Source organism: Hyla sarda, chromosome 13, assembly GCF_029499605.1.
Source record: "Hyla sarda isolate aHylSar1 chromosome 13, aHylSar1.hap1, whole genome shotgun sequence".
Taxonomy (NCBI): Eukaryota; Metazoa; Chordata; class Amphibia; order Anura; family Hylidae; genus Hyla; species Hyla sarda.
In genome coordinates, this window is record NC_079201.1 from 34,907,522 (window position 1) to 34,934,650 (window position 27,129).

At 41.6% G+C, this 27,129-nt stretch overlaps 1 protein-coding gene across 1 annotated transcript in view; it reads right to left on the minus strand.

Annotated features, from left to right (window-relative positions):
• Positions 1-27,129, minus strand: part of MYO15B (myosin XVB) — a 203,904-nt gene that overhangs the window by 102,915 nt on the left and 73,860 nt on the right. Inside the window, exons 12-20 of the mRNA XM_056549601.1 lie at positions 26,111-26,204; positions 25,351-25,386; positions 10,001-10,058; positions 7,298-7,428; positions 7,113-7,208; positions 6,798-7,033; positions 6,539-6,708; positions 2,079-2,151; positions 1,660-1,962 (exon numbers count right to left, since the gene is read on the minus strand). Of these exons, the coding sequence (XP_056405576.1) occupies positions 1,660-1,962; positions 2,079-2,151; positions 6,539-6,708; positions 6,798-7,033; positions 7,113-7,208; positions 7,298-7,428; positions 10,001-10,058; positions 25,351-25,386; positions 26,111-26,204 (1,197 nt within the window). The remainder of the gene's footprint in view (positions 1-1,659; positions 1,963-2,078; positions 2,152-6,538; positions 6,709-6,797; positions 7,034-7,112; positions 7,209-7,297; positions 7,429-10,000; positions 10,059-25,350; positions 25,387-26,110; positions 26,205-27,129) is intronic.

Consider the following 27,129-nt stretch of genomic DNA (forward strand, 5'->3'; position numbering starts at 1 on the left):
CAAACTATAAACCCCCATATATGTCGGGAATGGAAGGGCTGGCATAAAGGAGAAAGTTTAAGTTTAAACAAAGGTGTGGAAAAAATTGCATATTATAAATTCACCCCTAGGTGATTAAAATAATGGCATAAAAGTTTTCTTTGGGAAAAAGTAGTAGATTCATTTACAAGTACTATAGAAGTTTGTGTCCCTGTCATTTCAAAAATTTTTAACAAGTTAAAGAGACATGTGTAAAGTTTTTATTGGTCGTGGTCTCAGTGCTGTGCAATGTAGCACACTTTACTCCCTGATTCGCAGCAATTGCTGAGAGATAGTGAATGGTGCTACTGTGCGCTTCTGGTCACTCATTCGTGATTGGTGGAAGTTAAAGCACTGAGACCACAAAACCCCAACGGATCAAAATTTTGAAATGTCTGTGAAATATTAAAAGTTTTTTTTAAAAGACAGGGACACTTTAATCGACAAAAAGTGGGGAAGAGATACTACACAATGGCCCTCATTTGCTAAAGTCCAACCGACTCTTTTTCTTGGTTCTAGCGCCTAAATTTTAGTTGCAACGTCTGTGCGACTATTTTTGCGACCAAATTTTACGCTGCACAACCGACACTTTAGAAACCACTTGGAGTGTTTTTTTTTCTCTCTGAAATCGGCGAGTTTTATGCAAAAATGGGCGTTTTACCGACAAAAACCAAAAAATACTCGGAGTACTTTCAAAATCACTTGAGAAAAAGTGTGAGTTTGCCTCACACAATAACCGACAGCCAAGAGGCCGAGTAAAATTTAAAAAATTGAGTGATTTCTAACAAGGGACTGTTTGCCATTGTGTTTAGTGTGAATGTAACTTGTTTTATAACCTGAAAACATTTTGTACAGTTAAACACTTTTATGAATAAAATATTGAATGTTTTTGTGATAGTTAATGTTTTTATATATATATATATATATATATATATATATATATATTATTTTTTTTTTTTTAACACATTTGCAATATTATTTTTAAATCAATTTAACACCCAAGCTGATAAACAAGGATAATTGTAGTAATGTTTGAAACATTATAACACATGAATACTTTTGATTCATAAAAACATTTTTAAACAAACAAGTCTAAACCATTTTGACTCACACAACTAAGTTCTTTAGCTCGGAGTTTGTGCAACACAATTGACTAGTGCGACACAAAAAGCTGTGCGACAGAAAAAACCCCAAATGTGTGACAGAATAGTAAAACAGCTTGAAAAAAAAGACGAGTGATATTGAAATCACTCCAGAATAAACACTCCACTCTTAGTTAATCAGGGCCAATATGTACCAGAATGTTAGCTCAAATTTTGTAAAAAAAACAACACAAAAAAAACGAATATACTTTCTCTGCGTCTTAAATACTTTTTGGCCTCACAAGATGTTTTTGAAAAGGTTTTGACTAAAAGTCAGATTTATTAATGGTGTACACCATTATACTGGCTCAAAATTTTTTGTAAGGTACACCAGCCAAGAGGTAACATAAGGTTAAGTGGTCCTTGGGCCTTTGTTCTTGTGTTTTTGAATATTCAGTCAACACAAATTGAGATTGATTTTTATCATACTCATTTTACCCACATACAACCTGTAAAACAAAATCTGCTATCCTCTATTTTCTTTAACAAAAATTCTTACCCTTCAAAAGGTGGAGGAACTGGTGGAGGAGGAGGTGCTGGTGGGAGCCCTGGTGGGGAACTAGGAGGTAATTCAAGTGCAGAGAAAGAAGGATGTCCAGGAGGGAGTTGTGGCGCAAAATCAGGAGGAGGCTCTGGGATCCCGTCATTGTCTCCAAAAGGATAGTCAGAAAAGGGCTGAGAAGGAGCTCCATCTTCTATCTCAGCAATCACATCGAGTAATAAATCATCGCCACAAAGATCAAGCCACTGGTTCTCATCCAGAATGGAAATAGACCAACCATGGGGGATATCACCAACACCTCTATATTAGAAAATAATACAGAAAAATATGCATATGCACATACTACAATGTATATAAAATGTGTTTAAATTGGTCTTACATAATGAATATTTTTGGACAGTCACTGATGTTCTCACCTGGACTGGAGAAGCCAGCCAGCTAACTGTTCTGCCGTTGTCCAAGAATCCACTTCTGCTGTATATTTTTCCTCTAAAACAATATAATAACAAAATTACATTTATTCCTGGATGTTTTCATATAAGTGGCATAATACATTGTTTAAAAAGTACTAAATACTACAAGATTGTAACGTTGTTTTGGATATAGTGATAGAGATACATGGTGACATTTAGTGGCTCTGCAAGCTATAGTATGGTAATATTGTGGCCTTACTGCAATAAAACCTTAAGTATGTCCCTATTGGTAACAAGTTTACATACAACCTTCTGATCATGGACATCTATATGTCACTGTGTAGCCCTAGTATTATATTCATGTAAAGGCCTCAATATATTTTATAATACCTATGCAATGGGATTTTGAGGCTGATTGAGATATCAAAAGGTGAATGTGATAACAGTGTTACATCATTACTTTGGTGCTGTTTGTTGTACCACACATCAGCACACTTCTCTTTCGCTCTTTTTACCTGCCAAGCGAACTATTGTAACCAGAATGTTCTTTTTTTCATTTTGCTTTAACGTGTGTTTTTCTGTTTGCCACTGTCTGCTGGTTTTGTCAGTCCTTCTTGGTGTTCTTGTAGACTTTCATATACATCTCCCGCTCCAAATGCTTGATCTTGGCCCTGACTTCTGATGCTAATCCTGGCTCATAACTTGACAAATTGTGGAATTAAAGGTCCACTATTTAAGGACAGTGGGGGAGATTTATCAAAACCTGTGTAAAGGAAAAGTTGACCAGTTGCCCATAGCAACCAATGAGGTTCCTTCTTTCATTTTTGAAAAGGGCTCTTAGAAATAAAAGAGGCAATCTATTTGGTTGTTCTGGGCAACTGGTTAATTGTTCCTCTGGACAAGTTTTGATAAATCTCCACCAATGAATTTCCTGACACTTTCTTAGTAGCCTTTATTACGGTTATTCCTAAGGAAGGCAAAGACCCCAATCTCTGTCCTAGTTACCGCCTGATTTTGCTCTTAAATGTGGATGCAAAACTGTATAGTAAGCTCCTAGCTTTGAGACGGTCTCCTCTTTTGGATTCCCTGATACACCCGGATCAGGTGGGCTTTGTCCCTTCCAGAGAAGCACGTGATAACACACTGAAGACCTTCTCTGTGATTCGTCATGCTCAAACCTCCAGCATCCAGTGTATGGTGTTGTCACTGGACGTGGAGAAGGCTTTTGATCGGGTGGATTGGGAAATCCTGAGGTTTTTTTTGGAGCAGTTGAATCAGAATCAATGGGTCTCCCTCTGCCCCTATCCATCCGTAACGACACACGTCAGAGCTGTCCACTCTCCCCCCTGCTGTATGTGTTGGTGATGGAGAACTTGTTACAGGTGATCCGTCTTCAACCTGACATTTAAATGGCCACTGTCAGATACAAAAACTTATAATAGGTTGTAAAGCATGCAATAGGTTTTGCAATTGCTTTCATTAGAAAATTTTCAGTGTTTCATACTGAAAAAGCCAGTCAAACAACTGCCCCCCCCCCCTGCCTGCTTGGACACATACTAGTCCTGCTGTGTCCATGCATCATCACCTATGTCATGGACACACTTCCTTGATAGACAGCTGTGAGCGCAGGGCTCACAGCTGGAGGAAAAATCCTCCCACTGTCAGCTTGTGTCCCACTACTGTCAGTGAGGACAAGCTGGGAATTGTAGTTTTGCTGATGCTAGGGGAGATGTGAGCAGACAGCATACTGAGGGAGGGGACCGAGACCTGCACAGTGGGGCCACGCCCCCTCACTTTGAGAGGAATTCAGACTAGTGAGATAAATTAAAAGTGTAATAAAAATTGAATAAATATGCTAGACACATAAAAATTAGATGTACATGGTCAGGATTAGGTACTGAGTGATATATGAAAAAAATGTTTTTTTGTTGGATCTGACGGGTACGCTTTAAGGGGTGCGGCTGGGGACTTGCATCTTAAGTGTTCTGCCTTTGCTGATGATTTGCTCTTATACATCTCTCTTCCAGAGACGTCCCTACCGGCCCTGCTGTCTGTGATTGATGAATTTGGTAGCCTGATTAATTACAAAATTAATTATACTAAGAGTGTGGCCATGAGCGGGTTTTTTTTCGAGCCAGCTATGGTTCAGGGACTGAGTGCCTCTTTCCTCTTCACATGGAGGGCTGCCTCCTTTAGGTATTTAGGGGTCCATATCCCTAAGGATCTCTCTCGTATTTTTTATCTAAATTTTACCCCCTTGGTTACATGCCTCAAATCAGACCTTTCCAAGTGGGACTGTAAGGACTTTTCCTGAATAGGCCAAGTCAACATTGTTAAGATGAACATCTTGCCCCGTCTATTTTATCTCTTTCAAACGCTGCCGGTGGTGCTTTCTCACACCTTCCTATGCTCCCTTTCGACTCTCTTTACTAGGTTAGTGTAGTCCAACTCCCATCATAGGGTTGCTGTACGTACCCTCTCCCAACGTAAACTTGCAGGGGGCCTTGTCTTCCTGGATCCTTACTCTTACTATCTGGCTTCTTCAGTTGCCCGGCTTCTGGACTGGTTCCACCATACCCAGTCCAAGCCTGGAATGTCTGGTTACGTCTGTAAATGTCTATTTCTCCATGCTTGCTTACGTCCCTCCCTTGGATCCGTCCAGCTTATTGGACAAATCCTGCCTTCTTAAATATCTGGGACCCCTCACCCCACTGATAGGAAACCCGTATTTCTCACCGGAGATGCTTGCTGGTGGTTTCCTGATGGCCCTCGGGTTCTTTCTTCCCTATCGTTCGGGTTCTCCAGGCTTCCTCGCTGAAGAATATCTTGGGTGCTGTTCCCTCTACTACTAGATTGCTCTTCCAATACTTCCAACTGTCCCATTTCTACAATACTTGAAAGGAGTCGGGGGACGTCCAAAGAGACGTGACTGCTTTTGAATCCCTTTGCTTGGCCACGACTAAGTCATCTAATGTGATATTGTCTTTTTATCCTCTCCTTTGTAGTAGAGACTTGCGGTATCTGCTCCTCTTTCAAATTAGTTGGGGGGGGGGGGGGGGGGGGGGACTCGATGGCGAATAGACTTTGGCCTCACTGGCCCACAGACTGGGCCTTCATGATGTGGAACTTGTGCTTTTCCCCCTTATCCCCCTACCCATACCCAAGATGATCCCTATTCTCTGTGGATGACCTGGGGGAGCCTACGTGGCTTTATACGCAATAGACACTGTTTCCCCCGAGCCTTATGACTTTGTGATGTGCTTTGTATGCTCCCCTAATGTTGACATTACCCTGATTTTTGCTTATGCTTCTACAGTCTTGCTCCAATGGCTTATATCTCTCCTTGCCATATATACCATTTTTATTTGTATCAAGCCCATTTTCTTTGATTTATTGTACCCATGTTTACCATTGTTTGTTATGTGGTTTTTGGTTTCCTTTTTGGCTTTAATAAAGCTCTTTTGAATAAAAAAAAAAAATAAAACAAATGTAAAAGAATAAAATCTCCCCCAATGGGTTATTTACAATGAATTGTAAAATTGTGATAGGTGATACTTAAAGAGGTACTCTTCTGGAAAACGATTTTTTTAAATCAACTGGTGCCAGAAAGTTAAACAGATTTGTAAATTACCTCTATTAGAAAATCTTAATCCTTCCAGTACTTATCAGCTGCTGTATACTCCACAGGAAGTTCTTTTCTTTTTGAGCTGCTTTTCTGTCTGACCACAGTGCTCTTTGCTGACACCTCTGTCCATGTCAGGAACTGTCCAGAGCAGGATAGGATTGCTATGGGGATTTGCTTCTGCTCTGAACCGTTCCTGACATGGACAGAGGTGTTAGCAGAGAGCATTGGGGTCAGACAAAAAAGAAAAATCTAAAAGAAAAGGACTTTCTCTGGAGGCTACAGCAGCTGATAAGTACTGGAAGCATTAAGATTTTCTAATAGAAGTAATTTACAAATCTGTTTAACTTTCTGGCACCAGTTGATTTAAAAAAAAAATTCCCATCAGAGTACCCCTTTAAGAACTGACTTTACCAACTGGTGTTTTCTATTCAGCATCTTAGTTTCTACAACTCCAACTAATTCTCTAATAATATCCTTTGGGTACTGGTGGCCATTTTGCCTTCTTCTTCCACCCACAGTGTATCCTGGAGCCATCTATTTGCTGGGATAGCGATAAACATGCATCCAGCTGTTCACAAGATGTATAAGAAAATAAAGGGGGTCTTCTTCCAATGCTCCATTGTGCAGTTCTCATGCTCATCTGCCTATTGCTTTGAATGGGGTCAGCATGGAACTATGACCAGTCTAAGGCTATTAAACCCCATACACAACAAGCTACAATGAATTGTGTATACTAACAACTTCCTACCACACCCAGAATTAAAAGTTTTATGCAATTTGTCTTACAGACCTAGATCATAGAGTGAATTTATGAGCATCTAAAATATATGAAACTCACCACTGTATGTGTAGACATCTACCACCATTGACCCTTTTCTTTCATTGGCTGTCCACTCCAGCAGAGTCAGGGCATGTGTGCGCAATGTATTAAACTCATTCTGTTTTGCTCGAAGTAACTTGCTCTGGCAAATGGCCTTGTACCCTTCAGAACCTTGATCCGAGACATATCTGTGAGACAGTAAGAATTACTGGTACCTCAAAGTAAGATAAACAATTTACCTTAAGACTGATCACTTTTTAGGAACAAAATTACTCACTTAAGCAATGGTTTCTCCAGTGTTGGCGAAGGAATGAGACAGCTCAGTAGGCTTGAAAGCAATAGTCCTACTCGCTTAATTTGCTCCTCATTGTTATTTTGTACTGTAAAAGTTGCTGCTTGACAGAGCACCTCATCTGTAAGAGAAGGCTGGCGCAAGCAACGTTCCACAATATAGTTACCAATGATCCTCTGCTGCCAGGTGGGCATTGTTGTATTTCCCACAAAACGCAAGGCCTAAGAAGAGTGCACAAACATCGGTTGCTAGCAATGCTTTACCAGTTTGACATGAATTGTAAATTATTGTGTCTCTTACCAATTTATATAGCTCCAGTGCAACTCCATTATCATTTTGTGGCACACGGGTTAGAGGATTCTGAAGAGGTTGTCCTAAAGGCGGTAGGGTAGGATCCTGAAAAGTCATGGAATTGAAACACAAGTAAACTGAAAGAACTATCTATAGATGTAATTAATAAATAATAAATAAACATGAGTGTATACCCTGAAGTAGGAGCGAATAAAGATGGAGAATGGATAATTGTTTATGTCAGGAGGAAGCGACAAAACACACTGAGCCTTGACTTGAGGTGGAGGTACTTCTGTGATACTTGTTCCTTGTGCATGTGATTTTGCTGTAATAACATGTCATAAGTTACAGGCTTTAGAAACAGTTACATTGTTTATAAAAGCAAGACAAGAAAGAGAAAAAAAGGACACGCGCCCCTAGTGTAATACTTCCAGATCTTAAGGTAAGGGAAGGGGTTAATATTCCACTTACCGAGTGGTGTTGCGCTATGGGCACAACACCTAGATGAGCGTGAATTTATTTGTGGTGTGCTGGATGCAGCCTGGATCCTCCAGTATCAGCGTAGCTGGCCGGTATGCAATGGTATCAGGAACAGGAAAAGAAAGATGATCCTCAGTAGGCGCAGTTTACAGCAGTGAAGAAGATTTCAGTGGTCATTCATTATTCATGTTGAAGTTTATTAAGCACACAAACTCGTTTCTTGCCCGGATCGGGAACTTCCTCCTGCCCGATCCGGGCAAGAAACGCGTTTGTGTGCTCAATAAACTTCAACATGAATAATGAATGACCACTGAAATCTTCTTCACTGCTGTAAACTGCGCCTACTGAGGATCATCTTTCTTTTCCTGTTCCTGATACCATTGTTTATAAAAGGAAAGACAAATTTAGGGTCCTATTACACAGAGTGATTATTGACCAAACAGGCCAATAATTGGCCTCTGTATTAGACCCAGTGATCACCGATGAACAATGAAACACAAATTGCAGGGTTTCTACATATTTAAAATTCTTAATTTGTTTTTTTAGTTATGACTAAGGGTGTGGCTGCATGAGAAATATGTCGTTTTATGGGGTCAGGTAATTGTTCCAGATTGAGTTCTATTTTTTATGGAAATAAGGATTATAATGTTTATTTATTTGCAACTTCTAAGCTGGATTAAGCTTTGTTCTTTTGCATTTTTCATGTTATAGTGCCGGATGAGCTGAGTGGATTATATAAATAACTGGGTTGTAAAAATTCTGAATAATTTGTCATTTATACAATAAAATCCCTGGTTATTTCCAGCTCAGGAGTCCAATGGGTGGTCCTATTTAGTGACTGACAGCTGTTTCTTTGCCAGTCATTGAATTAGACCGCCCACTGGACTCCTAAACCTCAGAATAAGCAGGGATTTTAATCAATGAGGTATTAAGCTATATATTAAACTACTCAGATCCTCCTTCTGTATAACATGAATGAACTGCATTTTTATGGTGACAGGTTGTTCATACACTGTTGGTGACACAGATCAAATGAGGAGGTCACATTGATCATCTGAATCAACATAGTAGAAGAAAAGGTTAAACTTGTTGAACTTTTGTCTTTTTTTTTTTTTTTTTTTTTTAAATCTAGCTATATTACTATGTCTAATTCCATATTAGGAATCTAATACTTTTAGATTTTTATAACAATAATAATATATAAGCAAACCAGAAATGAGAGTGAACGTTAAAAGGCTATGAGACTTTGAGCTACAATGCACATTACACATTAAAATATTTCTTAAAGGGGTACTCCAGCCCTAATACATCTTATCCCCTATCCAAAGGATAGGGGATAGTATGGAAGACTGTGGGGGTCGCACCACTGGGGACCCCCGCAATCTGTCATTGCGCACCCAGCGCTGGAGGCTCCGAGTGTGACATGAGCGACAACGGGGCCGGAGTATCGCGGGGTCACGCCCCCTCCCATAGACTTGCATTAAGGGGGTGGCGCATGACATCACACGGGAGCGAGGTCCTGATGTCACGATACTCCGGCCTCGTGATTGTCACTTTACACACTCAGAGCCTCCAGCGCTGCGGAGAGCTCACAAAGGTGGGTGCGCAGTGACAGATTGTGGGGGGTCCCCAGCGGCGATAAGATAGGGGATAAGATGTATTAGGGCCGGAGTACCCCCTTAAATCTCTAAAGCACTCCTTAAAGGAGTAGTCCAGTGGTGAACAACTTATCCCCTATCCTAAGGATAGGGGATAAGTTTGAGATCGCGGGGTGTCCAACCGCTGGGGCCCCCTGCGATCTCCTGTACGGAGCCCCGACAGCCCGCGGGAAGGGGGCGTGTTGACCTCCGCACGAAGCGGCGGCCGACACGCCTCCTCAATACAACTCTATGGCAGAGCCGAAGCGCTGCCTTCGGCAATCTCCGGCTCTGCCATAGAGATGTATTGAGGGGGCGTGTCGGCGCGGAGGTAGACACCGCTATCTGGCCGGAGAGCCAGGCCCCCGTACAGAGAGATCGGACCCCCCGCAATCTCAAACTTATCCCTTATCCTTAGGATAGGGGATACGTTTTTCACCACTGGACTACCCTTTTAAGTACCCCAAGAGATCATGATTCGAGGATATCCTACACAGAGAACACTTTTGGCGATGCCTGATGCACTGACCAAAATTATGTCGCCTGTGAAAGACTAAGGAAATCCTGAAAACATGGCCTACAGGGGGTACTTCAGGACTGGGCTTGGGAAACACTGCTCTGAAGGATAAAAAGCAGCTTTTGCACTTCACTTTCCTTCTCTATTAGCAGGAAGTCCCAGGATGAACTCAAGCACCTATTAGTCCAGTCAGCAGCCACATGTACACAAACTCTCGTCCTTTCTTCTTCTAATGTTAAAATGTAAGATAAAACTGTGCTCACCCTGGGCAGAGTTCAAAACAGCAGCTAGTTCAGCAGGCACATCCAAAGCAGACAGGTCCTTAAAAAACAGATTAACATTGGAAAATGAATGGTACTGTTTACTGTTGCATGATTTCAACATGATTTTATATATATACATATATATATATATATTTATTTATTTATATTTATATATTATAATACTTTCCCACACCAGGGGAGACTTATAAAAAATGGCTACAGGACCCATGGACCGTAGACAACAATAGACATGTTGTTCACACGTCATTCTATGTGGATACTATGCTAATCTCTTCTGTAAATGGTGGGGAATCCAGAGTTACCTATCTAGGGGGATATCTCAATCTGTGACAATTGTGCAGTAAAGTCATTTAATTGTTCATTTATTATTATTTATTTATTATTAATTAATTTAACAAGTCATTGTCATTGTTAAAACATCTCAGTCCAACTAATTGACCATAGGGAACAGCCTTTTTGACATAAGGGGGAAAGCTATCAAAGTGTAATAAAGAATTAGTTGCATATTTAAATGAGGGCCCAAAAAAGAATAAACACTTAACTTCAGTCTTTGAGGAAAAAAAACAGCGACCCCGAGCATGCTTTTGCTCCTTCTTCAGGATGCCCCCTGAGGAAGGAGTGAAAGTGCGCTCCGGGTTCAGAGGAGCATTTACACATACAGAATGGGTGAGTAATAGGACTATCATGTATGAGTTGAGCCCATAGCCCATTGCGGTTATACTTGGAAGTGATCTTAGGCCCCCTGTTGGGGTATTGTAAGTTCTATGGTGTTGACAATATGCCCGTATGTATTAATAAACAGTGGGGATATGTTTTGATATCCTTGTAAACACCCCTAGTGTGTTGGTCCTTGATACCATCACAGTGCTGTTTTATTATAATCTGACAGTAATTATTACATTGATATTCTAAGTGCTTCTCTGGTGATTTACTATCTGTAATTTTATTGAGCTCATGTCCTTTTTATGATATATAATTGAATAAAGATATTGGCCCTGATTTACTAAGAGTGGAGTGTTTATTCTGGAGTGATTTCAATATCACTCGTCTTTTTTTTTTTCCAGGCTTATTTACTATTCTGACGCACATTTTGCACGTTTTTTGTGTCGCACTAGTCAATTGTGTCGCACAAACGCTGAGCTAAAGAAATTAGTTCTGTAAGTCAAAATGGTTTAGACTTGTTTGTTTAAAAATGTTTTCATGAATCAAAAGTATTAATGTGTTATAATTTTTCAAACATTACATCAATTATCCTTGTTTATCAGCTTGGGTGTTAAATTAATTTAAACCTAATACAGTGGTCCCTCAACATATGATGATAATTGGTTCCGGGAGGACCATTGTATGTTGAAACCATCATATGTTGAGTGCATATCTCTATGGAAAACTGGTAATTAGTTCCTGAGTCGTGATCTAAAGATTTATCTGTACCATTTTTGTTTTGATCGGACTTTTTGATCACTTTTTATAAATTTTTTTATGGTAAAAAAAGTGACCAAAAATATGCTATTTTGGACTTTGGAATTTTTTTGCATGTACGCCATTGACCATGCGGTTTAATTAATTATATATTTTTATAGGTCGGACATTTACGCATGGGATGATACCACATATGTTTATTTTTATTATGTTTACATATTTTTTATATGTAATTTGGGGAAAGGGGGGTGATTTAAACTTTTAATAAGGAAGGGGTTAATGTGTGTGTTTTTAAACTTTTTTCTTTTTTTTTTTACACTTTTAGGAGGAATCATTGGGTTCCTCATACAAATCAATATGGTTGCATAGAACCATATTGATCTGTGTGCTCTGTGCTCGATTGATAAAGCCTGGCCCTGCCAGGCTTTATCATTCAGAGCACAGCAGCCAGCAGGGAAGCAGAAGTAAGCCCTCCGGCTACCTCCACAGTCGATTGCCCCCCGCAATCACGCTGCGGGGGCGATCCACCAGGGAGTGTTCAAAGCTTCCTTTAGACGCCACTGTCAGCTTTGACAGCGGCGATCTAAAGGGTTAATAGCCGGCCGCAGCGATTGCCGCATGTCGGCTATTAACGCCGGCCCCCAGCTACAGGAATCATCTGGGGGCTGGCCGGTATGGCGTGGGCTCCAGACGGGAGCCCGCGCCATACCCCGTTAACGGCACATGGACGTGTATACACGTCCATGGTCGTTAACAGGTTAAGGGGTTTGGGGGTTAATGCGCCGGAGAGAGGACTCACCACTCGGCCCGCAGCAGCCAGTCACTGAGTGAATCTCTGTGTGACGCGGCAATGTCATGTGACGATATAACATCACATGACATACCCGCAAAATTTTAAGCTCCGCTCCTCCGCGATTGAAACAGCCTGGCCCGGCGGCAGCTGCAGCAACCAGCGCCGCCGGAGAACCATTTATTTTCATGATGGCCCGACAAAAAGTATTGTATGTCGATACTGCTTTCAAGATACGATGGCCTCTGAGAGGCCATCGTATGTTGAAAATAACGTATGTCGAGGCCATAGTGTCTCGAGGGGTTACTGTATTGCAAATGTGTTAAAAAGAAAAGTGTTGAAAAGTACTAAATGTTTTCAGGCTAGAAAACTAGTTACTTTAACACACCACAATGGTAAACAGTCCCTTGTTACAAATGACTCAATTTTTTGATTTTCACTCGTCCTCTTGGCTGTCGGTTATTCTGTGAGCCAAACTCAGGCTTTTTTGAAGTACTGAGTATTTTCGGCTTTTTGTCAGGAACACGCCCATTTTTGGTTTAACCATGCCCATTTCAGAGAGAAAAAAACACTCCGAGGGTTTTCAAAAGTGTAGGTTGTGCGGTGTAAAATTTGGGCGCAGAAATAGTCGCACGGATGGTGCGACAAAAATTTGGGCGCATAAACCGAGAAAAAAAAGTAGGTTGGACTTTAGTAAATCAGGGCCATTGTATTTTATTGAGTGGTTGTATATCAACTGGTGTTTTTTCTCTCTCGTGTTTAATAGATATGGAATAAGTAAACAGCAGAAACCAGGAGATGCAGGGGATGAACAGATGAACTGAATGTAAAACACAAAACAGGTCAGGAAACATAGAACACTGTTTACACTGGACACCAAACAAACAAACAAACTAGACTCCCCACTCCAAACATGGAAGGACATAAATCCTAACTCCAAATGGACTTCTAGCCAGCAGGCACATTCCACCGTGTGATCAGGATACTGGCCTAGAAGGAAACTAGACACTAGACTGAGAAACGGATGAGTCTGAACAGACTCCAGAGAAAACTTCAAAAGCCAAACTCGAAAACATGGAGGAATACAGGTCAGGATAACAAACAGGAATATTACAAAACCAACTGCCAAACATGAAGGAATACAAGTACAAGCAAGACACACAATGTGAACACAGACTAAGATAACAGGGTTAAAGCAGAAATGACATACTTAATCCTAAAAAACCTTAAAACTTAAAACCAATCAGACTAAAATCTATCATAAACAGGACTGTAATAACCATGGTTTAAACTCAGATGAAGAAACATAGCAAAGGTAAAACTGATAACATATTCAGAGTAGATCCAATAACCAGCCAATAGTAGCAGAACTCAGGAACCCATTGACTAATACCATTAATTATTCCCTATCCAGGGGGAATATCACAGAAAAAAAAACAAAGTCTGACTGAACAGGGCCTAAAACGAAAAAATGAAAAAACACAAAAACGGACATTACACTTGTAGCCTGTTTCCTGCTGTAAGTTTAAAGCTTCTGCCGCAAATTTTCAACAGCGGAGATTCTGCTGCTGAAAATCTGCTGCAGGCATCCTGGCCCGCCCCAAAATATGCTCGTGTGAAGGCACCCAATGATTGTTTCTATGCTGATTAGGAGTTGTTCCAGTGTTGCCATAAAGATTCTCCAGTTGCTGTGGGTGGTCTCCCGATACTCTCAGCAGCTTATGTGTATTTGTGACCATGGAGAGTTCAGAACTGATGTATTTAGTCAGCACTATGATGTTGTTTAATGCGTAGGAATAAAGTACTGTGCGTGAAACAGTCGTAGCTCAGTTTGCTCCTGCTGTCCTGTGCATACCACACAATGTGGAAATTAATTAAGCAGAAGATAGAGCACACTGTTTATAAATTCAACCCACTGGCCCTCATTTACTAAGCTAAAATCCTGTGGATAAATGGCTGGAATTTTCCACCTAGAAAAAGCTTGTCCAAAAATGTTCCCGACTTTTCCCCATAGTAAATACAGAAGAATTCTGCAAGTCTGAAACAACATTTCCCACTAGTAAAAACCTGACACTCTTAGTAAATAAGGCCCACTGTCTTTAATCCCTTAAGGACCAAGGACGTACAGGTACGTCCTTGGTCCTGCTCCCGTGATATAACGCGGGGTTACACAGTAACCCTGCATCATATCACGGCAGGTCTGGCGTCATAGTGAAGCCGGGACCCGCCGCTAATAGCGTGCAATGCCGATCGTGGCGCCGCGCGCTATTAACCCTTTAGCCGCGCGCTCAGAGCTGAGCCGCGCTGCTAAAAGCGAAAGTGAAAGCTGCTGGTTAACTCAGTGGGCTGTTCGGGATAGCCACGGCGAAATCGCGGCATCCCGAACAGCTTACAGGATAGCGGGAGGGCCCCTGTCTGCCTCCTCGCTGTCCGATCGCTGAATGACTGCTCAGTGCCTGAGATCCAGGCATGAGCAGTCATGCGGCAGAATCGTCGATCACTGGTTTCTTATGAGAAACCAGTGATCAATGATAAAGATCTGTGTGTGCAGTGTTATAGGTCCCTATGGGATAACAATGATCAGTGTGTGCAGTGTTATAGGTCCCTATGGGAGCTATAACACTGCAAAAAAAAAAGGGGAAAAAAAATGTGAACAAACATCATTTAACCCCTCCCCTATTAAAAGTTTGAATCATCCCCCTTTTCCCATAAAAAAAAAACACAGTGTAAATAAAAATGAACATATATGGCATTACCCCGTGCGGAAATGTCCGAATTATAAAAATATATCATTAATTAAACCAATGGCGTGCGCGCAAAAAAATTCCAAAGTCCAAAATAGTGCATTTTTGGTCACTTTTTATATCATTGAAAAACGATCAATAAGTCCTATCAATGCAAAAATGGTACCGTTAAAAACTTCAGATCACAGTGCAAAAAAATGAGCCCTCATACTGCCCCGTACACGGAAAAATAAAAAAGTTATAGGGGTCAGAAGATGACAATTTTAAACGTATTAATTTTCCTGCATGTAGTTATGATTTTTTCCAAAAGTACGACAAAATCAAACCTAAATAAGTAGGGCATCATTTTAACCGTATGGACCTACAGAATAAAGATAAGGTGTAATTTTTACCGAAAAATGTACTACGTAGAAACGGAAGCCCCCAAAAGTTACAAAATGGCATTTTTCTTTTCAATTTTGTCGCACAATGATTTTTTTTTCCGTTTCACCGTAGATTTTTGGGCAAAATGACTGACGTCATTACAAAGTAGAATTGGTGGCGCAAAAAATAAGCAATCATATGGATTTTTAGGTGCAAAATTGAAAGAGTTATGATTTTTTAAAGGCAAGGAGCAAAAAACGGAAATGCAAAAACGGAAAAACCCCCGGTCCTTAAGGGGTTAAGCTATAAAATGTATCAATGTGAATTCATTGAAACATGCCACGTATTGAAATAAACACCTTATTCCTTATAGTCAAAGATTCTATAATGACAGGGATTGTTTCACAGGGCTGGCACTTAGTGTCATGTTTGAAAAAAGGATGTAACCAAAAAAGAGAAATAAAACGTATATGGAAAACCAATCAATTTTATCAGGCAAAAATAGAAAACACATACAAATATAAAAGTGTATGAAATCATCCCTATGGTGGAATGGAAAAAAAGATACACATGCTCACCTATATGTTGCATGATTTGTTACTTGCTGTTTCCTTCTTTCCTCTGGTTATTTGTAGTCATATATTGTTTGTCATCAACAATAAGGTGATTTTGGTACTCATCTGCCAGACACTAATGGACATGTTTAGGAAGGATCTGTGCTTGAATTGGAGCTAAATGGCTGTGTTCTGAGTCCACCATAACATTGCTACTATCAACTTGTGAACTGGCTATTTCCTGTTGTAGTTATTTTTCTTCCTCCCACACATCAGCCCCCCCCCCCCATTGAAACACAGGTGAGCGGCCTTCCATGCTGTGCTGTGGACAATAGACTAGTGTTTTCTAACCAGGGTGCCTCCAGCTGTTGCAAAACTAAAATTCCCTGCAGAATGATCTTCCTTCCACCCAGCAATCACTCCGCCCATTGAAGCAGACAGGCCTCTTTGAACACCTGACTAGTGTTGTAATACCTTGGGCCACACTGCAACCTGGCAAAACCTGAGACGACACTCATTTTGTATGCTATTAAAAATCAACATTGGGGCAAAGAACACAAAGGAATTGGGAGACCACCTTAAACACAGGTACAGACACTATATTATGAACTACACTAACTTTACAGCCCCTGAAGCACAGTAAAATTAACTGTTTTGTACCTCTGAATTCCACCCACTCCTGCACTACATAGTGTTATAAAGTGTTATAAATAAAAATGTATTGGTTTTGTCCCATATCTACACTTTATATATCTGTTTTGGTTACATGTTATTTTAGGCATAGAACTTTAATTTTGGGATACATTTTATAGGTATTTAATATTCAAAAAGGCATCCTGGAAACTATAGGCCTGTAAGTTTAACCCCTTAAGGATATAGCCCATTTAGACCTTAACCTCTTCTGTAGTGAAATATAACTTATCCCCTATCCATAGGATAAAGGGATAAGTTATAGATTGCAGGGGGTCCAACCGCTGGGACCACCCACAATCTTCTGAATGGGACCCCCGCAGTCTGCTGTAGGGGGCGACCCCTCACACAGAGCATCGGTCGACACGCCCCCTCCATGTATCCCATAGAGATACATAGAGGGGGCGTGTCGGCCGCGGCTTCCTGCGGAGTTGGAACGGCCGCCTCCGGCAGACTGCCTGGGCCCCCTTCAGGAGACTGTACATTTTTTTCTTATTTTAGATGCTGCAATCACTTTTGATCGTGGCATCTCAGGGGTTATAGCCGGGGCATCAACCTGATCAGCCACCGGAACCAGCGCACTATGACGCTCAGCTCCTGAGCCTGGTCATAAAAGGAGAGCAGGCACATTGCGTACAGGTGCGCCCAACGTCCTGAAGGAGTCAAAGGGGTATTCCGCCCCTAGTCATGTTATCCCCTATCCAAAGGTCTGGGGGGTCCAGCCGCTGGGAACTCCCGCTATCTCAGCTGCGGTTACCCAGTCATCTGGTGCACGAAGCAAACTCTGCTCTGTGCCGGATGACTGGCATCCACAGCTGCCACGCCCCCTCTATTTATGTCTATGGAAGGAAGTGTGACGGCTGTTTACTAGCCGTCACGCCCTCTCTCATAAACATGAATGGAGGGGGCGTGACATCATGAACACAGAAGCCCCAGGCTTCAGAGTTCATGAAAGCCTCAGCGCCGGCCCGGGTGCAGCCAGTTATCACCTAACCTTTGGATAGGGGATAACATGTCTAGGGGCAGGAGTACCCCTCTTTTTTTGCATTTTCATTTTTGCGTTTTTGTTTTTCCTTCTCCCCTTTGAAAATCCATAACTCTTTTATTCCCCCCCCCCCCCTCACAGGCCTATATGAGGGCTTGTTTTTTACACGATCAATTGTAAGTGGTAATTTATAAGAAAACTGCAATTTTGCAACTTTTTTTTTTTTTTTACGCAGTGCACTTTATGGTAAAAATTATACATTAAAACGATATCCAATTTATATAGATTTTATAATTGTACATACTTTTTTTGACAAAATTAGTAAGCATAGTTTTTTTAACGTTTACACTGTTTATTGTTCAGGGTAATAAAAATTATATTTTAATAGTTTGGGCAATTACACACACAGTGATGCCAAATATGTACCGTATTTATCAGCATATAACACGCACTTTAAAAACTTAAATTTAAGGCAAAAAGCCTGCCTGCATATTATTCGCCGATAAATCTTCTGGTCACTGATTTAAAGGGTCTGCAGCAGCGGCTGCTTGTTAAGTATTAGCAGCACGGCCGCGGCCACTTTAAATCAGTGACCAGCGGCGTCTCCTCCCCGCTCTGCTTTAAAGGAAACCTGTCACTTGTTTTCTCCCGCACTATCCACAGGCACTGGTGGGTAGTGCGGGAGACGCTGATTAAAATGAGCCCTACCTTGTCTGGATCTTGTCCTACCTTGTCTGGATCTGCCGTTCTCCCGCAATTATAGTTTTATTATCTGTTGAAATCTTCCTGTAACTGTCACGGGCGGGCTTCGGCGCTTAACTGGCACTGACGTCAGCGCCACTTATGAATATTCATCCTCCCTCCCTCCAGTTCTCCCTCTCTTTGCCGCTCCTAACTGGGGGAGGGGGATGAATATTCGTAAGCAGTGCTGACGTCAGTGCCAGTTCAGCGCCGAAGCCCCACCCGTGCCAGTTACAGGAAGATTTCAACACATAATAAAACTACGGCGCAGATCCAGACAAGGTAGGGCTCATTTTAATCATCGTGACAGTTTTACTTTAAATCTTTCTTACCTCCCTCATCATTCCCCCTTTTCCCTGCTTTTTATAGTTTTTTTTATTTTCCTTACCTAGCTGCGCTTCGGCAGGCCAGGTCAGGCGGGGGTCTTGTGGGCTGTGGTCAGTGATGCAGATAAATGACGTCCTCTGCCGGCATCAAAGACGTCACTTTTCATTTCCTGTAGTCGCCGCCCTCTGAACTCTGACTCGCGGCGGTTGCAGGAAATGAAAATTGACGTCCCTGATGCCGCGCAGAGAAGCTGGGAGAGGACATCATTCATCTGCTTCACTGACCGCAGCCCACAAGACCCGAAGCCTGACCTGGCTTGCCAAAGCGCAGCCAAGTAAGGAAAATAAAAAAAACTATGAAAAGCAGGGAAAAGGGGGAATGATGAGGGAGGGGAAGAATAGCATAGGAGAAACATGATGGGGGGAACATGAGACCGGAGGAAATGATGGGGGGATGATGAGACAGGGGAAATGATGAGGGGGGAATCATGGGGGACATGATGAGACAGAGTGGGGGATGATGAGACAGGGGGAAATTATGGTGGGGGGAGGCACTAAAGGCTTAATGTCTATGGCTAGTGGTGGTCTATGACAGGGGGATAATATTGAGACATGGGGGGGATGATGAGACATGGGGGGTGGCAATGAGAGGGGTAAATGTGGCACAAGGACTGATAAAAGGGAAGGAATGATGGGGCACTGGAGGGGACGGGACCAAACTGAAGTGCAGAAGAAAACGAAAGTAATTTATTTTACATTTTATTTTTTTTACTTACATTTCCCTGTTAAAATGGGGGTGCGTGTTATACGCCAATACGTGTTATACGCCAATACATGTTATACGCCGATAAATACGGTAATTTTTTTTGTGTACAATGGGAAAATATGGGTAATTTGATATTTTATTAGGGGAGGGGGGTTTATATAATTGTACAAATATTTAAAACATTTTTTATCTTGCAGGCGGTCCGTATCGCACGTGTAATGCTTCCCCAGGCCTGACGAAGTGCTGCACGCTCACGCTCGCCCATACACTCCCCCCTCACCGCTCTTGTCTGCTCCCCTGCACTTGTGATGAACATATGAAATAAAGTATACAGTCTTCAAGCTACTGACCTGGTGAGTGCTCCATTTCAATCTTCTTTTGCTGTACTATAGACAATGTTTTACATTCCGTAGTTACATAGTTACATATAGATACTTAGTAAGTACGGTTGAGAAAAGACACATGTCCATCAAGTTCAACCAAGGAAAGGAGGAGATGGACGAAGGGGTATGGGTGCATGAACGGAAGTGGATTTTGATACTATACTTCTACATACGCAATAATGTTATTTGGTTCTCAGACGTTGTCTAAGTCTGTTTTGAATCCCTCACTGTTCCTGCTGTGTCTTTGCCCTGAGGTAGACTATTCCATACATTAACAGTTCTTATGTTAAAGAAGACTTGTCGCCCTTGAAGACTAAACCTTTTTTTCTCCAGATAGGAGTGTCCCCTTGTCTTTTTGCAGCAACAAGAGCTGACAGATTCCCTTTAGTGAAAAAAACTCTAATAAGCAATACCAGGAATGAGATATGAGCATATCAGAAAATAATATATATTAGGGGCCTATCTTTATAGTGTGCAGCAATCGGGGCTCAAGTCATGCAGAAACCCATGGGAACTGAGTTCCTGCACTTTTTCCACAGCAGTAACACAGTTTCCAAGTTTAGGTGGAAATCACGACCGGGCACTTCTACGCAGCGAGGCAAAATGGATACTACGCCTACAAGCCCAAGGTCCTATAGGACTAAATGATAGAGTTGATCTCTCTCCATTTTTGGATAAATTATTTTCTTCTGTACAGGTCCTTTGATACTGTTGGTCCACTATTATTTTCTTAAATAATTTTTGCATTTTGCTTTTTCTTTCCATGTTTCGGTTTATCACGTGGGCACTGCAATTTGCACAAAAAATGCCGGGAGCGATGACGTAAGCCAAGGCCGGAAGAAGTGCTAATTAGCACGAAACCACCGATCATTGCCTTTAAGCCCCCATCTACTACCTACCCTCTACTTCCTTCCATGACAAAGCGATGGACGCGGTGAGTGCAGGATCTATCTCTATCATTTACTGCCGCCTGTATTATTGACTTTTTTGTTCCATGCACCACCACCACAATCCTAGCTTTTTCTATTTGTTTGGCGGCCTACACTTGGATTCTCAGTTTTTTATGCCGGATATTGTATCCAGTTAGTGTGAATTGTGCCTCCTTCCTCTCTTCATTATTTGCATTGTGTAACACAGTTTCCATTAGTAGGACCAGCCCTTAAAGGGGTACTCCGCCCCTAGACATCTTATCCCCTATCCAAAGGATAGGGGATAAGATGTCAGATCGCCGCGGTTCCGCTGCTGGGGACCCCCGCACTGCGTTATCATTACAGCACAGAGCGAGTTCGCTCTGTGCGTAATGACGGGCGATACAGGGGACGGAGCCGCGTGACATCATGGCTCCGCCCCTCGTGACATCACGGCCCGTCCCCTTAATGCAAGTCTATAGCAGGGGGCGTGCTGACCGCCGCGCCCCCTCCCATAGACTTGTATTGAAAGGGGCAGGCTGTGACGTCACGAGGGGCGGAGCCGTGACATAATGATGCTCCGGCCCCTGATAGCGCAGTGCCGCAGCGGGGATCCCGGGGCTCCCCAGCAGCGGCACCGTGGCGATCTGACATCTTATCCCCTATCCTTTGGATAGGGGATAAGATGTCTAGGGGCGGAGTACCCCTTTAAGTGGAAATCTTGGGTGAGTTCCCACACTTTTTGTTTCCAGGACTTGACCCCTGGCAGCAATATTGTCATTTTCAGGCCCTGGAGCCTGAGTGGGTACAAGGACCCTTCTGTCACAGAAGAAGACACATGATTTATGAATTGCATGTGTGGACTTTGCATTGAGGCCCTCAATATTTATGTTGTTCCTCTGTATACTTCATCTGAGGTAATTTAATATTTCATTATTTATAAAACACTTGACATTGTTGAAATCTATTTACCTCTCTAAGACTATATTCACACCATGTTCTGGTAAATATGTTTTCTGTATGTGCCTAGAAAGCTCCCAGTGCATATCTGAGTAGTATGTTTTGGCATGTCCCTGTTTTTACTGTATAGGAAAGGATAGCAGACTGTGCATTTTTTTTTAAGTAAGCCAACACTTATACTGTACATTGCCATTGTTGCGATGTATGCTGCTGCTGTATTACTAAATTGGGGCATATGTCAGGAACAGTCCTGATATATATGGCAGACGTATATGATAAACATGGTGTAAACATAGCCTTAGGCAGTGGTGTGAATTCTTTGGAATTACAACAACTCTAAACATGCAGACAAATCATAATTGAAGACTGTAATTTCACAGAAGTTGGATAACCACACCACTATCCTAACACTTTTCAGGCATCTATTTGGTGGGTTCAGCTTCCCACCCTTTTTAAAAAACATTTGATTTTGCCCTTAAAAAGTCCTCTTGGCTACACATTTCCCTTGCAGTTGCCATTGCCGCAAAGCATATTATTACATGCAGTCATTTAAGAAAATAGTTGACCATAAACAGTGATAAATTGATGGCTTGAGTCAGGTATAGTAATACTGTTTTGGGTTTTTAATTATGTGTTATAGAAATGGTACTTGGTTGCATGACCTAGTAAGATGTCTAACCTGGCCACTATTATAGAAAGTGCTCAAGAGGTGGACTCTACTTTGTATTAATGGGGTATTCCAGGAATTTTATTTATTTGACTATCCTTCAGGGGCTGTAAAGTTAGTGTAGTTCATAATATAGTGTCTGTACCAGTGTGTGACAGTTTCCTCACAATTCTTCTGTGATTATCGCCCCAATATTTATTTTTAACAGAATACAAAATTACTCATGTCTTGGGATTTCCCAGGTTGCAGTGCATCGAGTCATGACATCACTAGTCAGATGATCAGAGGGAGCCAGTCCTGCTTCAATTTTGCAACAGCTGTAGGCCCCCTGATTAGAAAACACTGTGTTTCAATGGGTGGGGTAGCTGATGTGTGGAAGGAAGTAAAGTGACCTCATACTTGCAAGCATGGAACTATGGAATGTGTAGTTTAGAGAACAAAATCCAACGGGAAATAATCCGTTCTGGCATGTATGTACTAAAATCCCCTTTTGGTGGATAACCCCTTTAAGAAATTCCTTGGCCCTCCTCTCAGCTAAGATTGGAAGCTCTAGTAGTCTCTTTATTGAATGCAAGAGCTGTCAATCATAGATGTGGGAAAGCTCAGTATAGGGAGCTCCAAGTTTCCTGGTCAACTGCAGCAGCAAGGGCTGGAAGACAGGGAGACCGAGACACCACTCCTCTCCCAAACCTCTATTAGCAATTTGGATGGCTAAGAACTACTTTAATTATTCTAAAGCTTTATCATTCTAAAGCTAAGTACACTCATTGGCAAAAATATAGTGAATAAAAATAAAAATATTGGATTGCTGTAAAACGTGGCATGAAGTTATATATCAGGCATATATGTAAATTATTACAGGTCTGATTAGAAACTGGGTCTTTCCACAAGAGATCATAAAAGTGCTTTTCCCACTGCCTTATTAAAAGGCTCTCAGAGGGTTCTTTTGGGTAGTGTACCTCTTGGTGAGGGATTGTTGACTGCTAGACATGCCTCTATGACACACTTTGACTTTGAGGTGGGGAGTATCATAGGACTGAGAGAAGCGGGTTTGTCATTTTGAATTGCCCATCATCTAGGCCGTTCTGGCCATTTTTGAGACTATTTTGGTTGCCAGCTTCAGCAAAGTGTGCAGAATCTACAGGCCTAGCCACAATGTCTGTGGACAAATGTACCGCAGGGTGCTATACAGAACCTTTATGTCTCCATGACCAACCGTATCTCATATCGTATCAGGGCTAGAGGTGGCCCAACAGGGTACTAGAGCCCTCTTTCAAATGTACAGTTTTCCCTAATAAACCTCTTCTTCTGCCCTAATATTGTAATTACAGTACTTACATATGTCATCATTACATTTACACACAGAAAGCTTCATTCGATTCCAACAACTCCTTTTTGGTGTATTATTATTATGTTTTGTAAATGAGCAAATAAATATTTCAGGTTGAAAAAAACAGACTATGCAATGCAGGTAGTATCTATTATAGTTAGTTTGGGTGGTGGGTAGGGAATCACCATTGTGGCCTTCACCTCTGCCATAAAGTCGATTCTGCTACTAGTTATGTAATCAAGTCTCTTATGAGTCATTAAATCAGTGAAATGTACAAGACACGATAAGAGTGTATTCAGGGCACGTGAGGGTCAGCCTCCTGTATATGGGTGTCTATCTCTGGACGATGCAAGAGGTGAAGATCCCCAGGGCTCCGGTTCACGTGTAAAAGAGGTGTGTTCGAGCGCTCACTCCTGTAGAATAGCTTGGCTGGGATCGTGGCAGTAAGAAGTAGCCGGACACGGTTAAAGATATAATAACCGGATTTTATTTGTATAGATCACAGATATATATCTGTGATCTATACAAATAAAATCCGGTTATTATATCTTTAACCGTGTCCGGCTACTTCTTACTGCCACGATCCCAGCCAAGCTATTCTACAGGAGTGAGCGCTCGAACACACCTCTTTTACACGTGAACCGGAGCCCCGGGGATCTTCACCTCTTGCATTCTCCAGACGTCCAGGAATTCCAGGACGCCACGGTGTGAGCTGCACCCCCTGATTTCACTATTCCCTTTGTAACGGGATACAAGCGCGATATGGTGTTGTGCCCACTGCACAACACCAGAAGGTGAGCAAGTTTTCTTCACCTCTTTGTCTTCGTTATATCTGAAAACTTTTACGGCACATTGTTGCGCTTCCCTTTTGTGTTTCCAATTTTTTCTGCATATTGAGCATCTATCTCTGGACGATCCCATGTTTGAGGGTAATTAGAACAAAAACACATTCAGGGTCAACTGGAGTGAATGTTGCTTTCAATCAATAAAAGAGTGCACCAAGCCTGATCCCATCTGTGACAGATGTCGTTCATTTCCTTTGTCCAACAAATAAAATATATTTAAATGTACCGGCCCAGCACTTCAAGAGAACCTGTTAGGTGCAAAATGCTGTCCAATCTGCAGGCATCATGTTATAGGAGGAGATAAGTGGATTAATATATAGTTTTGTGGGAAAAGTTCCAGGATAACTTGTCATTTATCTGTTAAAGTTCTTCTTATTTTGGGCTAAGTAGTCGAGTGGTAGTCAAGTAGTCAAGTGGTAGTCAAGTAGTCAAGTGGTAGTCAAGTAGTCAAGTGGTAGTCAAGTGGTAGTCAAGTAGTCAAGTGGGATGTCCAATTCAGTCATTGACAGCTTTTCCTAAATGCACAGATAGTTGTCAATCACTGAGTAGGACCGCCCACATGACTACTTAGGACAGAATGAGCAGAGGTTTACATGGAAACATGATAAGTTATGTTGGAACATTTCCCATAAAACTACGTATCATTCTGCTTAGCTCCTTCTGTTCTATAAAATGCATGCAGCTTGGGATGTGGGCATGGGTGAAGAATCCCTGTTTTATTCCCAATGAAATATTCACATTGTAGACACACACAAGTAACTGCATTCAGATCATACCAGAAATGTAACTCTATAATTGTGAATGATAATGGAAACAAAGTGACAACATACTAGAGAATACCATAGAGCGTAAACTTACCATGCTGGGAGGGGACTCCTCGCCTGTGGCTTTTAGCTGTAGAGATGAAGGCTTTGGTTAATATACTGACTGATATGCAAAGAGGCAGCCTATTGAATTCATACAAATGTTTACACAAAAAGCAGGAAAGAGACTTGTGTGAACAGAGAGATACACATTGATACGACAAATGTAATAAAACCTTAGACCCACAAACATATATACATGAGTCACTCAGACACGTATAGATGATGCGTAAACATCAAAACATATATAACAAACTCAGAATCTCAGTCACTTAACACCTATGTCATGATATGGGAGGCACCCATTGGTCATTCAATTCTAATTTACCTATTTGTACTTCAAAACTTCACAACATCCACAATGTACACATTCTACCTCCCAATATATATATATCCATACCCCAATCTAATAGCTAAGGATCCCCTCCGGAACAGATCTCATGGAGTGCCTGTAGCTCCGTGTGACAGCAAAATGACAGTGAGACACACCCGGAGGGCAGGGACAGGCAAAGTCCAATAAGGAAAATACAAGAGAAAGAGCAAGGTAGATGTTATGCAGAGAGCTCCATGGAGGCTGTAATTGCCTCAAGTGTCATATGGACTTTGGCACATGACATGTCTCAGGGAATAGCAAAAAGGAAAATATCAACTGTAAAACTAGGCGTATAGAAATATAAGAGACACACTGGCTAGAGAGTACTAAGGCCTACACAAAGAGGAAAACTCTATAAGGTTATGTATTTACAAATGGTCACCTGGCAAATACGTCTGTGTATGGAAGGAATCCTTGAGATCAGGAGGACAGCTCCAAACTGCACTCGGGTGTTTTTCAGTCTCCTATAACGCTGCCTACATATGAGGCATAGGAAAATAGTAATAAAAACACAGTAAAAAGGTTGTTAAAGGCGGTTATCCAGGAATAGAAAAAATGAGCACAGTTTTTCAAAAACAGCAAACATTCAATTTCAATGAGACTGAGCTGCATTTCCCCAAACAACCTGAGGACAGGGGTGGTGCTGTTTTTTAAAAGAAGCCAGCTCTGTTTTTCTAATCCTTGATAATCCCTTTAAACACAGTGTTTTAGAATTCGTATTCTTTTATCCTGCACATTAATGTCTGCAAGATAGTTATCACTTTTTCTAGAGCCCAACTGGGCACATAGTGAGGGCAGAACCAATAGATTAGTAGAACAGACATGACTTTAAAATGGGCTGTATCTGGAATAACACCTCCTCGCCAATCAAATGAATATAGGGTGGGATGGTAGACAAGTCTGGTGCAATTCTAGGACAAATCAGACCTTTTTTCCCCGACCTGGACAAGTTATTTTAGTTTATTTTAGGATAGTTACATAGAGGTAGACAAAAAAAAACTGACGATGACAGAAGAAAACACCCTGTGGTCCATCTAATTGCTACTTTTGGATATGTATATATCATTTCCAAGCATTGCTCCAGCACCCTAATAATTTTTACAAAATACTCGATTTCAGAACTTCACTTACTTACTTACTTTACATATTGTAAGGCTTTAACCTAATCCAGTGTTTCCCAACCAGTGTGCCTCCAGCTATTGCATAACTAAAACTCCTAGCATGCCCGTACAGCCAAAGCCTGTCCAGGCATGCTGGGAGTTGTAGTTTTGCAATAGCTGGAGGCATACAGATTGGGAAGCTGTACTCTAAATAGGCTAAAACTGCTATGATAATACATTTCTTAATATAGCTCTATAGAGATCAGAGCTCTGTTTTTCTGACACAGAACTAAAATCCCAT